The sequence below is a fragment of the Nycticebus coucang genome, chromosome 16 (assembly GCF_027406575.1).
Source record: "Nycticebus coucang isolate mNycCou1 chromosome 16, mNycCou1.pri, whole genome shotgun sequence".
NCBI lineage: Eukaryota > Metazoa > Chordata > Mammalia > Primates > Lorisidae > Nycticebus > Nycticebus coucang.
Genome location: NC_069795.1, coordinates 33,448,280 through 33,462,209, shown reverse-complemented (window position 1 = coordinate 33,462,209; position 13,930 = coordinate 33,448,280). Strand labels below are relative to the sequence as shown.

At 34.3% G+C, this 13,930-nt stretch overlaps 1 protein-coding gene across 5 annotated transcripts in view; it reads left to right on the top strand.

Moving 5' to 3' along the window:
* Positions 1-13,930, top strand: part of ROBO1 (roundabout guidance receptor 1) — a 1,140,930-nt gene that overhangs the window by 116,473 nt on the left and 1,010,527 nt on the right. For 4 of the 5 annotated variants that reach the window (XM_053565205.1, XM_053565202.1, XM_053565204.1 and 1 more), the window contains exon 2: positions 13,787-13,921. In XM_053565205.1, coding sequence (XP_053421180.1) covers positions 13,834-13,921 — 88 coding nt within the window. In that variant the 5' untranslated portion in view covers positions 13,787-13,833. Of the gene's footprint in view, positions 1-13,782; positions 13,922-13,930 lie in introns of those variants that run through there. The other variant, XM_053565201.1, reaches the window with a different exon arrangement.

The window sequence follows — 13,930 nt, the reverse complement described above, 5'->3', positions numbered from 1 at the left end:
GACTTACTGTGAGTACTGTACTCATGTCAAAACAGATTTTTTCTAGAAGAGTAGTTGATTTTGCCACCATAGGAAATAGATCAGAAATGAATGTATCAAGATACATTGTGAAAATGCATCCCTCTAATGAAAACCCCAAGGTCACTCTGTGAGCAAACTCCTTTTAATTTGGATGTTATATTTTAAAACTGTGACAAATTTCAAGCATATCATTTGATTGTATAGTCTAGGATATTACAAATACCTATACATGTTATAGATAGAATTACTAAGGAATCTGAAATTGAGGTAAAATTAAAATTTTGGTAGAAACTCTTTTCTGGGACACCATTGACTTTATGTCATCAACCACCATTTATGTTCCTTTCCTGTTTGTACACTATATCTTCTCCTATTTTTTGTTACCAGTTTTTAAAATTTCAATGCAACAAAGATCAAGTTACAGCAGGTGTTACAGTGCTGGGTTTTGATACTCCGAAAGCACAGAATCGTTTCCTTTTCAGTTAAAAGTCTTCGGTATATGCTTCTTTAGTTAAGGCCAATGATGGGTTTCGTAGGACTGGGTTGGTATGAAGACTGGACAAGAACCAAGAGCGCCTTTTTCTTTCACATTTAATAAATGTGTTCTCCAACTCAGTGAGGAACAGGAGAGAGTATTTTATCAGCATTAGTCAAACCATAATTTTTTTTAAAGGATTGTTTTCCTTTCTCAAAGATCCCTTTATTCTAACTTTTTACAATTCCCTGGAAAAATAATGAGACTTATCTCCTTTTCCAAATAGTAATCTACTTTCCAAATTCTTCAAAGTCAGACTGTAATATAATTGAGAAAATACATAAGGTTGTATTTGGGCAAGTTACAAACTGAGATTCATGCTAAATAAACCAGAATTGCTGTAGGGAAAATCAGACTGCTTTTTTCTTGTCTTTGCAAATATGGAAGATATCTTTATAGAGGATGAGCAGCAGTACCAAATATGGCTTTCTGTGAATGGTGTAAAATATCACTCATCCTCTGCTATGCGCCCTGCGCTGATTTCCGTGGGCGCCCTTCCAATGTGTGCCTTGGTGTCCTGTTAGCATAGCCTGAGACTATTGAACTTTCTGAAGGTTTTTAAGTGAAAATTTGGTAATGCTTTGTTTGCATTTTGTTCTGTTCAACTGATAGCTATTTTCTTTCTTTTTATTTTGTTGTCACAACAATATTTTAGACAGAACTCAAAAAATTCTTCCCATCTTAGCCATACATATAAAAAACATTTAAAAATACCCAAAAGAAATATTTTTCTAAAAAAAGAAATAGGAAGGACTACTGTACTACCCCGTTTTCCTGAAAATAAGACATCCTCTGAAAATTAGACCTACTTACAGGAAAGATAAGACGTCCCCTGAAAATAAGACCTAGCGCATCTTTGGGAGCACACCTTAAAATAACACACTGTCTTATTTTCAGGGAAACAGGGAATAAGGAAGTGCCTGATGGTGCTTTCTATTTCCTCTTATATAAAATTGCTAGTAAATCTCTAATATAGTCCAATCACCTTTAAAAATGTAGTATTTCAAAAGTCACACTATAAGAATAAAGCATTGTAATATTTGTTACACTGTCTACATGATCACATTCCAGTCCTCTCTATATAACTTTATACAATATAAAATAGCCAGCATAACTAAAGATATCTGAAAATCAGATATCACAGTAGCTCTGCAGTTACAAATGCAAATAAGACTAAATTTCCGTAAGTAGTACATAGTTATGCTTTATTCAACATTTTTATATATGTTCAAAATATTTATAATATTGCATATTAAAAGTTGGAAGAGTCTTCAGAGATTGTTTTTTCTAGTGTAAAAATCAATTCACATAAGTTTTACTCTTCAAATATGCTTGAGGGCTGTGAGTTTGTGAAGGAGGGTTATAGTTTGAGATTCGTACCTTGCTGTCCGTAAACTGAAGGTATAATATATTTGGAAGTAGTGGGAAAAACAACACTAAAAGTTTGGAATATGAGTGTCTCAAAATTATATGTTAATTCTTCCAAATCTTACTAATGTTTTATCAGTATATAATATTTTAAAATGTATTTTCAATCTGTAGAATCCAGTTATTAAATACCACTGATTTTTCTTGTGATCTTTTAGATAATGTGATAAATAACTACATGTATTTACAAGATTGCTGCATACATTTTAGAAGTTTTCTATTTTATATGAATTACTTGTTTTATAAAAGGCCTTTCTAATAGAATATCTACCCCCGGGCAGCTATTGGATTCTTTAATTAGTACAGTTGAAGTTTTACTTTTACTTAATTGTAATGTTAATAGTCAAAAATTCATTACCTTCCTGGGTTAGCCTTTATGTATTGTGTTCAACAAATCCATCTTCTTCTAAGCTCTCTAAAATTTTCACAAGAATGTTTGCTAATTGTAAAGAAGCAGAGAGGATTTATAATTAAAAATATCAATAGTTTGTATTTTACTAGATGGCTAGCATGTTTCAGTCATCGCTGTAAATCCTAGTGGTGCAAAAGTTATTTCAGTAGCATCCTTGCTGTCCCCTTGAATCCTCTTTTGAAGCCAGTGATAGTGTCTGCAATACTCTAGTCAGAAGCAAACCATTTGTTGTTGCCTGTATGATCCAGTGAGTTTTCAATTACTCTGAGAAAAGGCTTTTACAGGTTAGGGATAAAAAACTATATGTGAGGGGAGCCTTGTTCTGTTGATGTCTTGAACCAGGAACTCCTCACCAATAATGCAGTGGGGAAAAGTGAGAGGCTGTCATGGGGAGCTTCAGAAGACTCACTCATGACAGGCTGGTGTGATGGGCACTGTGAGAGCCCTGGGGATTGCACTCCCGGGATGGCGAAAACCTGCACCAAGCCAATTGATTCAGGAACTTTAAGAATGCTAATAAAGTCCCTGTTAAAATTCATATCAACACAGGTTTTTTTTCAGATTCAACAAAAATTCAAGAGATGTTTCTCCATTTTTTGGTTATTGTTTCTCTAGCACATATACGCTTATGAATAAATTCAAAAGTGGGACCTGTATTTGTTTTATTCATGTGTTCGATGAGAGGATAAACTAGACAGTGAGTGGATGAACTAGATAGCTAGCATGGTGCTTCCAATGTTAAATCGGGGTCTCTGGGTTTAAATGGAAACCAGAAAATGATGTATAGAAATTATATTAAGCTAAAATTCTGTTTCAGTTCTTGGCAACACTTAACGGTAGAATACTTGCTTAAGAAAACATAATCTGTTATAAAAGATCCTTGTATCTAAATTAGTTAACATTTTAATCAGAGGAGTAATTAAGTGATGGAGGGAATCTATCATTCTTTTCCTTTGCACATCTAGTTTGGGTGATTGCTGTGTAATTTGAATTAAACCACCTTTCTTACTAATCAAAGTTATAATAACCCTGTAAAATACAGTGAAGGAAAACAATTTCCAAAAAATTGACATGAAATTAAAATTCAAAGAAAAGTCTCTACCTTTCAAAGTGTCTGTTAGCTTTAAATGGACAGAATCATATTCATTAATCCATATTCCATTTAGACCTTTACTGCTCACTAGTATACTGCAGGGACAATTTTGTTGAATGAGTAAATTATAGATGCCCTTACCACAAAACAATAGAGTAACTTTGTGAGACGATTCATATATTAATTTACTTCACTATAGTAAATATCTTGATATTTATATCTTGATATCTTACAATGTTGTATTATATACTTTAAATGTATACAATATAATTTATTTTAAAAAAAATAAAAAGGTAGTTTCATCCAAGGAAGAATGCCATCCTGAAGAAGGCAGAGGAGGCCCAAAGTTACTTTAGACAATAATCAGATTATAGTTACTTATTCTTAATATGTCAGTAAGAATATATATGTTGGAAGTCTCTAGTTTGAAGAATTAACCCCCAAAATAGTTGTTAAGTCTGAAGCAGTGGTGCTTCTGAGAAGGTGATGGTTGCTGACATACATGAAATCTGGGGAGGAACTCCTGTGTGTCCTCTTCTCACAATGCTATTGAGGAGAACAGCGGTGGCAGTTCGGCCTGCCTCTAAGTGTGTCTGGTACCTCGAGCTCTGCACTTACAGCGTCCTCATCTCTGGCCACATCACTCAGTGGACGTGCAGCTGTTCTCTCTCTCAGTCTGTTCGCAAAAGACCAAGAACTGACACCACTGCCTTGTAGCATGGATAAGAAAAAGAACAATATAATGTAAGAATCAAGAATGCATGCTGAATCACACAATGGCACTTTTTTTTTTTTTTGCAGAGACAGAGTCTCACTTTACTGCCCTGGGTAGAGTGCCGTGGCGTCACACGGCTCACAGCAACCTCTAACTCTTGGGCTTACACGATTCTCCTGCCTCAGCCTCCCGAGCAGCTGGGACTACAGGCGCCCTCCACAACGCCCGGCTATTTTTTTGTTGCAGTTTGGCCGGGGCTGGGCTTGAACCCGCCACCCTCGGCATATGGGGCCGGCGCCCTACTCACTGAGCCACAGGCACCACCCACAATGGCCCTCTTTTAGTCAATATAATTTTGTGTCCTATTCAAATCTATGCTGACAGTGCTCACTTCGGCAGCCCACATGCTCAAGTCTACACTGACAAGTAATCTCAAGTTAAGATCTCTATGAAAGTTTATGAAACGTGACTGAGAAAGTTCTCTAATATTAAAAAAAAAATTCTAGTCTGGTTTGATCTCACTATCTAGCTTTACCAGTTGAATAATTATTAAATAGAAACCATTAAAGGAAGACCATAAGTCCTAAATTGGTACTTTGCCCGGGATGAGTCAGAGGATATTTTGCAAAGCAAATATTGCTGAGAAAAATACCAAAGATGGTTTAAAGATAGCCCGCATGATTGGAATAGGCAAAGACATGATTCACTGAGGAGAAGCTCAGTCTGATCCGGTCTGGCCGGCACAGGGTCTGCATGGGTGAACGGTAGCGAATAAACATGGATTTGTATGGCAGAGGAGCCCTGTGACTAATCCTCCCACTTTAGACCTGATGGGATGAGCATTTAAAGGCCACTGTGAAAGGTTTTCAGAGTGAATATGACATACTGAAATCAAGCCTTTGAGAAGGCTACCCTGAGTTTATAAGACAAATGAACTTTGATGGATGTAGCCTGTGAAGGAGCCCATGTAAAGAACCTGTATAGAAGTAGCTACATACGTTTTAATGAGAACACTCAATAACTTCTTTTAAACAAATGTCCATCAATAGGAAAAGAAATAAATATATTTTGGTATATTCATACAATGGAATATCATATAGTAATAAAAAATCATCAAACTACAATTAAACAAAACATCCTGAATTAATCTCACAGATATTTGTGAGACTTTAATCGATATATAACTATAAATGGGGCTCAAGAAAAAGAAAAATTAATTAGACATGAAAAAATGGTTTACTAAGTTGCAAGAGGAGATAATTTACTGGAAAGAAACATGAGGGGAAATTTGAATGCAGAGAATATCTTATTACTTGCTCGGGCTGAGGGATGCACATATATATATAAAGTTATAAATATATAAACTTTGCATATATATATATGGAAAGTTTTGACGAGCTGTATACTCAAGATCAGTACATCTCATACATATCATTTTTAAAAATGATCACATAATATTTCACCATTTTAAAAGTTCAGCATTATTTCAAATGTTTCAATTTCATGTATAAATGTGGAAACATGCAATAATTACCATTAATAGTGATCATATAATAATTTTAGCTGGAAAATAAGTAATATATGTTTTTCTTCTACATGCTGTAGCTATTTTTTTGTTTATTTTGATTTCCCCTATCCATTCTGATCATGGTTTTTGCCTCTGATCTGAAACTTGTCTAAAATAGGGCTAACTTAAGGACAAAAATTGGAAATTGTGCCAAATAGAGAAAATGCATGGCAGGATGTCAAAGTGATGAAAAAAAGTCACCTCTGCCAACCAGATATCTTATCTTTCAGATGAAAATTGTTATTGAAAGAATAACTCCTACCTGAGGAATTCTGTTGTGTATAACTTGCTGAATGGATGAATCTCTTTTCTGATTGTCCTTTGGTAATTAAGCCCATTATTTTCCTTTTCTATCACTATCTTCCTCTTTGACATCTGTCCTCTATCATTTTGCACAAATATTCACTATGCGAATGAATTGAGGGACGTGGTCAGTACATGTCAGTGACCATGAACTGTAAAGCATTTTACTCAGCACCTTCGATCGTTTTATTTGCCCTTCCGTGTCTGGCACCCCTGTTGGGGGCAGGACACAATTATAGGAGGGACTTTACCTAACAACCTCAATCAGTGTAACCTAATTCTTTGTACCCTCGATGAACCCCAAACAAAAATAAAAAAAAAAATAAAGAGATACAGCCACGCATTTATGACTTCTATCTCTTTTAAAAGATCTTAGCCAGGTTCTAACAGCCAATAATATTACTTATTTTTTCCCCTTTTCCTGCAAAGTATCACAATGCCATCATATAGTTGCAAAAAGCTTGCCTAAAGAAAATAAACTTCCTGAAATACCAATAGAACCTATTTTTATTTTCAACAGTTTATTTTAGATGGGTTATAGCAAGCAGTTATTTATGTGGCTAACACTGATGTATGTTGAAATGTAAAGTCTTTTCTTAAAATAACAAATTATTCCTCAGGATTGCTAGTGAGATTTCATTATCCAAATAAGTGAAATTAATTTGCAATCAGACTGCACTTCCTCCTGATACATTGGAAGACCAAGTCTTTCCCGGCAGCCTTCTCACTGGCCCAGCTGTGGAACTCTAAAATCACTTGGTTAGTAATTGGGTGTTTATCAGATTCTTGCTGAAAAGGCCTGAGACAGTTATCTGACACAATTATCTTTGAAAATTGAATCTTCTATTCCTGGTCTTGCCGAGGACATTGAAAGGAACACTGAGTGGTTTAAAGCTAAACGCCTTTCAAAAACCCTTGCCTTCTAGAATGTACGCAGCACAATTGCCAGTCAGAGAATTTTTTCCCCACCTTTCATGCACAGCCTTTTGTGTGCGAATCTTTTTGTTATGTCTTTGTGCACGTTGACATATGAAAATTACTTTGACCTGTTCCTCTGTTACTTCATTAATGTCTTTCTTAGTACAGCATTATTAATCGTCAACCTGAAATTTAATGCTTGTTCCCTTTGTCCTCACCCTGCTGCTATCTCTTCATAAAAACCAACGTCATGAAGGCAATTGCAAAGATGGGCTAGCCTATATAGGCATTTTGGATAATGACGTTTCTAGTGCTATTCGCTCTTAATCTAAAAATCTACAGCTCTTTTAAGTATTGATGTGCAGTATACTCATAGCTTAGACATGAATATTTTGCTTGAATATGAATAGCTGTACAAAAAATAGTTATTTGGACACTAAAAAAATAAAACCCCAAGTTACAGATTTTAATTTTATTGTCGCAACCATTTAAAAATGATGCTGTGAGTCCTCTCCCAATAGAATTGAACTAATCTTAGGTTTCCGTACACATTCAAAGCGGTGCATTTGGGATTAATTTGTGTGAAACATAAAAGCAAATAAGAGCAAAAACAGAGTATATTTTTCTCTAGTTACTGTTGGTGAGTGTAATGGTTTTGTAAGCATTCTTTGTTTTTAATCACCACGATTTATTGGCTAATGTAAAGGCAATCATTGTAGACATATGGACTTCATGCACATGACAGCTTTTGTGTTTGTACTTCCATCTCTTCTGCAAGTAAACTGGTTCTGTTGAATATTTCTGTTTTCATTCATCCATCCATTAGTTCAACAAATATTTAGGGTTTGCTACATGGCAGGCCTGGTAATTTCATTGTAGAATGCTGTGATCGAGACCTGTGCGACTTCCTGACCTCTGACTTTCCATGTCAAGTCCGTGTTCATAGAGCTTTGTCCGGGAAACTGAATTTGTTATGTTAAACCTGTGTTTTTCACACAGTGCCCTCTACATTTGGCCTGATTTTATTTTTTCAACTTCATCTCTAATCATAATCTCTCTAAGAAGTTTCATTTGAAGCCCCATGCAAACGAAACCATTTATTATTCTTCAGAGAGATTCTTTCCTCTGTGCCTTGGAAGAGTTGGTGCTTTTGTTCAGAATCCCCTCTTCTCTAGTCCTATAAACTCTTTGGTCTTGATCAACAACTACTCTTCCTTCAAGATCTATTTCAAGTCTTCACTTCTGTGTGAAACATTTTCTCTAATAATTTTCTCTAAACCTGCTTACTGTGTTCTCTCTTTGATCTCATAGCACAGGAATCTTCTATAGACTCTACTGTAGAAATCACCACTCTGAACTTCACTTTTCTTCTGCTGTCGCTGCCCTACTGCAAGCTTTTCCTGGATGGAGACTGTCTTATTCATTTTTGTATCTTAACATAACACATCAATGGTTCTCAAAGACAGTTCATTAAATATAAAGTATAATGACATCCATATGGGGTACCTTTTGATATATTATTGTTTCATTTGTAGAGAAATGATTTTAATAATGACATAGTCTTCCACTGAACATACTTTTTGTTTAATCTCATCAGACATTTATACAAGGGTCAGGTAGTAAATTGTGAACTCATTTTTGAAAAAGTGCTACATAAGTCATTGCTGACTATAAGGTCACATTCAAATTACCTGCCTTGGGAAACTATTTACCAACACCAGAGCCTAGTCTACCTTTCAAAACAATTTTGGAATTCTTTTTCTGGAATGGCCATCAGAGCCATCATCATATAAGGTCTTACAATCAAGTTCATGAATTCATCCCAAAAGAGGTGCTTTAAAGGGTAGAATAGGCCTTGTCCTCAGTGCATAGCTTCCCAAAAGGTGTGCTTTGAATGTGACCATAGTGATATTCAGCAATGAGGCATGTAGCACTTTTTATAGGGTAAGTTCACAAACTTAATTCTCTGACCTAGTATTTCTTGACATGCAAATTTACCACAGTTGGGATTTTTCACATTTAACTTACTGTGTATATGGCTTTAATTGAAATTGTGGTCTCTATAGTTAAAAAAAAAAAAAAAAAAGTCACCATACTTTCTTTCTCAATTAGATTAAACACAGAGAAAAGAATAGTTGGTCACAGTGGCAATCTCTGAAAGCAGAGGCTATTCTGGAGTTATGTAACTAACCTCATTTGATATATGCTTGGTTTGTTGTTACTTCTAGGTTTTGCCAAAAGAACACGCTTGCTAAATAAACAGTTGTGTTTCTTACCTTTTCTCTGATTTTTGTCCTTTCTAACTCTCCATCCTCTCCTCCACTCCATTCTCTTCCCTCTGTACAGGTGTCAAGCCAGGCTAGCTTCATCTGTAACTGTTCTTTGACCAAACCAATGTCCAGCCAAAATCTAACTCATCAGAAGCAACACTTATGAAAACAATGAGGCTATTTTGTGTTTTCACCTTACATTACTTGAAAGATGATATTGTTCAGGAAAATATGTCTGTGCAGCTAGGATGACCAAACATCATGTGCCCACTAATTTTCATCAGAATGATGAAATGAACAGTATGATTGGAGGTCAAGTGGGCATAGAATTCATCTGACTGAGCTAGTGTCAGCACAGCTTTTCGAAAATTGCTTTTGTTTGAAAATTGAATTCTTTTTGTCTTGGTGTACATGAGTATACTTTTAAGGAACCATCTTTGTGAATTGGAACATTCATTTTGAACAAAGTGCTTCATGTAGATGTTTTAATTTTAACTATAAAAGAAGAAAAAAGAAACACAAAGCGGAAAAGTTCTTGTAGACTGTTTTATTTCTTTACTTTAGATGACCTTTTTAAAATTTCCTTATTCTTAAAACAATTCTATTAATATATGAATGCAATCTTCTCTTAGCAAGTCTGAAAACTAGTTCTGCCTGAGGCAGCCCTATAATTACAGTGAAAGGAAGATAAAAATCTTCATTTTGCTGTCTTTACCTTTGCCTTTATGTTAGCAATACTAATGAACCTCACTCTGTTTAGGGTGAAAAATTGATTTGAGCCTTTCTGCATTTACTGCTGGGCTCTCTTTCTCCCACCTCCTCCCCCTGAGGATTTGTAATTTTAATTTGCCATTGATTCTTTAATGATTATGGTAGCTACAGTAGAGAAACTAGTGTTTGTCTTCATCAGGCCCTGTGGGTAGAACTAATATTTATTTTTACAGGTAGCTGCTTTTCCATCACTTTGATAGCATAGTGTAGCCAGGAGTTGACAACCATCTTACTTTCTTATGGATTTTATATTTTAATCTTGAAAATCATATGTGAATTGTAGGAATGCACTATCTTAACTATATCTAATCCAAAAGCATGCAAGAATTGCTTCAAATAACTAATGTAGTTCTGGCTTCAACAAGCTAACGGTAACCAACCATTAAGTACAACTGTGAGTGACCATTATTATGTCTTCAGGTTTCTCATTATCCTTCATTTGAAGACATCTATCAATACTTTGAATACTTCACTTTGGTGTTTTACAACCATCTAGTGCTTCAGATTCGCACTTTGTTTGCCCTTTCTTTGTGATCATTTTTCTAAAATGATAACACAGTAAAATCAATACTGCACAGACCTGGATGGGTTGGGTTATTTTTACTGGTATTTGGTATTTCTGAAGTTTTTAAAGTTTTTTTCCTTTAAAATTTATTATTTAAAAATGCCATTGATATAACTTTAAACACAATAAAATGCATAAAACAGCAAAAGGGCCTGATTCTTTTAGGAGTATAGCATTCCTATACTATTAATATCAACTTAGCATGGCAACTGCTTACTTTTTTAGCTTATTGGATGTAGAGTGTAAATGTCTTAACACAATAACTAAGAAAATGCCAGGAAGGTTATGTTAACCAGTATGATAAAAATATGTCAGATGGTATATAAAACCAGTGTATGGTGCCCCATGATTGCATTAATGTACACAGCTATATTTAATAATAAATAAAAATAAATTTGGTATGGGTCAAAGAGTAAGATTAGTTTTTATCAGTGACCATTAATTGACATTAATATATCTTTTCACATGGCTCTGATAGATTGTTATACTATCAAATTATGTAAAAAATTATGTTTTAAAAAGTGTGCTTCTTTGAATATTTAGGTGCCTGGCCTTCATTGGGTGATTTAGTACAATGTGTGCTAAATGGAGTAAGTATCTCAGACTACCTCATTCTTTGCATACAGCCAGAGGTTTATTATAACACCTTGAGTTACCCCACAGTGTGTTTAAAATGTTCTTTTTCCTAGAAATGTGATGAGAATTAATTAGTCTTTTGTGAAATGAACAGAAGCTTAATTGGAAATAGGGTCCATAATCTGTCCAAATAAAACTGCTATGAATAATAATGTAGCTGTGTCTCCTCAGCCAGAATCTTGAAGATACGAGGTGCCACACTATGAGGATCTTGCTAATTCCCTTTCCTCTGCGGCCCCTGATGAACTTGGCTGCCCAGTTTTCAGATTTGTCTTCATCTTGTCATCACTCGTGGACCTTCCTTTATTCTTAGCATGAATTACAAATTTATTTTCTAGAAGTCTTTTGTTCTTAGTTTTTCTTTACTCTTTTTTTATTTTAAACTAAATCTAAAGCTTTAAGCAAAGTCAGAACATTAATAGTGACATTTTAAGTTTAAATCATTATTTGGCATTTATTATAATTTAAACACTAGACTAAATGTATAATATGTGATGTGCCTAAGACAAACAAAATGCTCTATCATGTGTTTGTAACATATAAATAAAGAATACAATGTTTTAATCCATTCAACTTTAACCATGGAATTTCAGTACTCTGTTTTCATGTGTACATTATATTCAAATGGTACACTTTTTATAGGAGTTGTTACAGTGCTATACCTTAAAAAGAGTTTGGTAGTCAGTAGTCCAGGTTGTCTTGTCTGTTTGGAAGCATTCAACCTGCATTTTTAGAAGGTATTAAACTCTTTCGACTTGTTATTTCAAGTATTCTTCTAATTACACTGAAACAATAATAAATTCTGTGTAGAGTTAACTAGATTCTTATATGCACATTATTATTCTGGAGAACTCTGGAGTAGCTGTACATCAGCTAGTCATTTCTATAAATCATAAACACACATTTTTATTAAGCTTTCTGTTTTCTAGCTGGAAATTTTGTAAACATATACTATTTGATGTATTTATATACCATTTGACTATTTAGGTGCCTGGCCTTGATTGGGTAATTTGTACCTCTAGAGTCTCATCCGTTACTAAATTGCTGCCTTTCTTTTGCATTATCTTCAATGGTTATGGACACTTTCCTTTCCACCAATTAGACCTGTATGGAAGAGCCCAGTCACCATGGTTTCCTTTATTTTTGATCAAGTTATACAGTTAGTACTGAGCTTTATCTTCACATACGCCATTATACTACTGATAAGAAAAAGCATGGAATTTAGATTCCCATTTAAGACCTTTGATTCTTGGTTTAGATATCGTTGTAAGAAATATACTGGAGTTGGCTCCAGTTCACTTTATTTGCTAATTATGTGTGCTCATGCAGAAAAGTCTCTTAAAGATTCTGAACTTGCATTCTCATAGGAAAGATAATATGTATGAATTTTTTCCTAATAGTATGACTTATTTTCCTAATATAATTAACTCTGATGGACAATACATGGGTAAATAGTGAAATGCTACATGTATATCATATATTATTTTCACATTTTCACACACACCTTCCACTGTAGTTTCCCTCACGTACACATCACATGTCATCTCACTGAACATCTTTACCTGATACTAAATTCATACTCCCTTTAAATCCTAGCTCAAGCCTGTTCACTTTCCTGTCTTTAGACTACTTTCTGTCATAACAGATTTCATTATTTTTATTTTTGTCACTCATAGGTTACACATTTAGTGCACTAAATAAGTAAGAGGCCAGTATATTTGTTTCATACCTATTTGACTTACCACTGCCTGACACAGAGAGCTCTATACAGATTAACTGTTCAAAAATATTTATTATTTGTGTAATTATAATTCCATAACCTTAATTTTTGCGTTCTTAATATTTTAAGAAAAATTCTAGAAAATTTAAAAGATTAATTTAAATAAATTAAAATGATTTATAAGCATTGTTTCCTCCAAGAACACTGTTTCTGTCCCCTTTATGACTGATAGAGGATGTCTCGTTCAGAAGAGACCATGTAGTATTTTTTAAGTTTTGTGAATTCATGTGATTCTTATGGCCTCAAGTCATTTAAACACCTGAGTGAAGAACATTTTGTTTTTGTTTTCTGCTGTAGCCTCAAAGTAGCGTAGTTCATGGCTTATTGTAAGTAATGTGTAAATATATGGTTAATGAATAACAGCAGAGTTTTCTAAATGTGATGAGAATGCTCAGACTAGATTGATGGGAAATGAAAGTAAGAATATGTATCTGGAGTCTCCTAAAAGTTTGAGAAAACCCAGAAATCCTTTATAAATAGTATCCGACTGAAATAAATTTTCAAAATTAATAAACACCCCATTCATTGAAAACATATCATGAAATATGTTCTTTCTGAGTACATTCGTTTTGTTATTTTCATTGTTGAATTATTTTGATTATTTAATTATCATACTTTATCATTTCAAAATATGACATGTCAAGTCCACTAGAACTAAAGGTTTTCACAAAATACTTTAAATGTTCTCTTTACCTCAACATAGCTAATCATTTATAATCATTTAAACAAATAACAATTTCATTGTTTTGTTTGTTTGTATCTCTCCAGATAGCACGTATCTGTGTCACTGGCTGGGTGTAATGCAAGGAAGGGACGAAGATGAAATGGAGACATCTTCCGTTTTTGGTCATAACATCACTCCTCAGCTTGTCAAGAAATCGCCTCTGTCTGGCCCAGCTCATTCCAGGTAAGTACT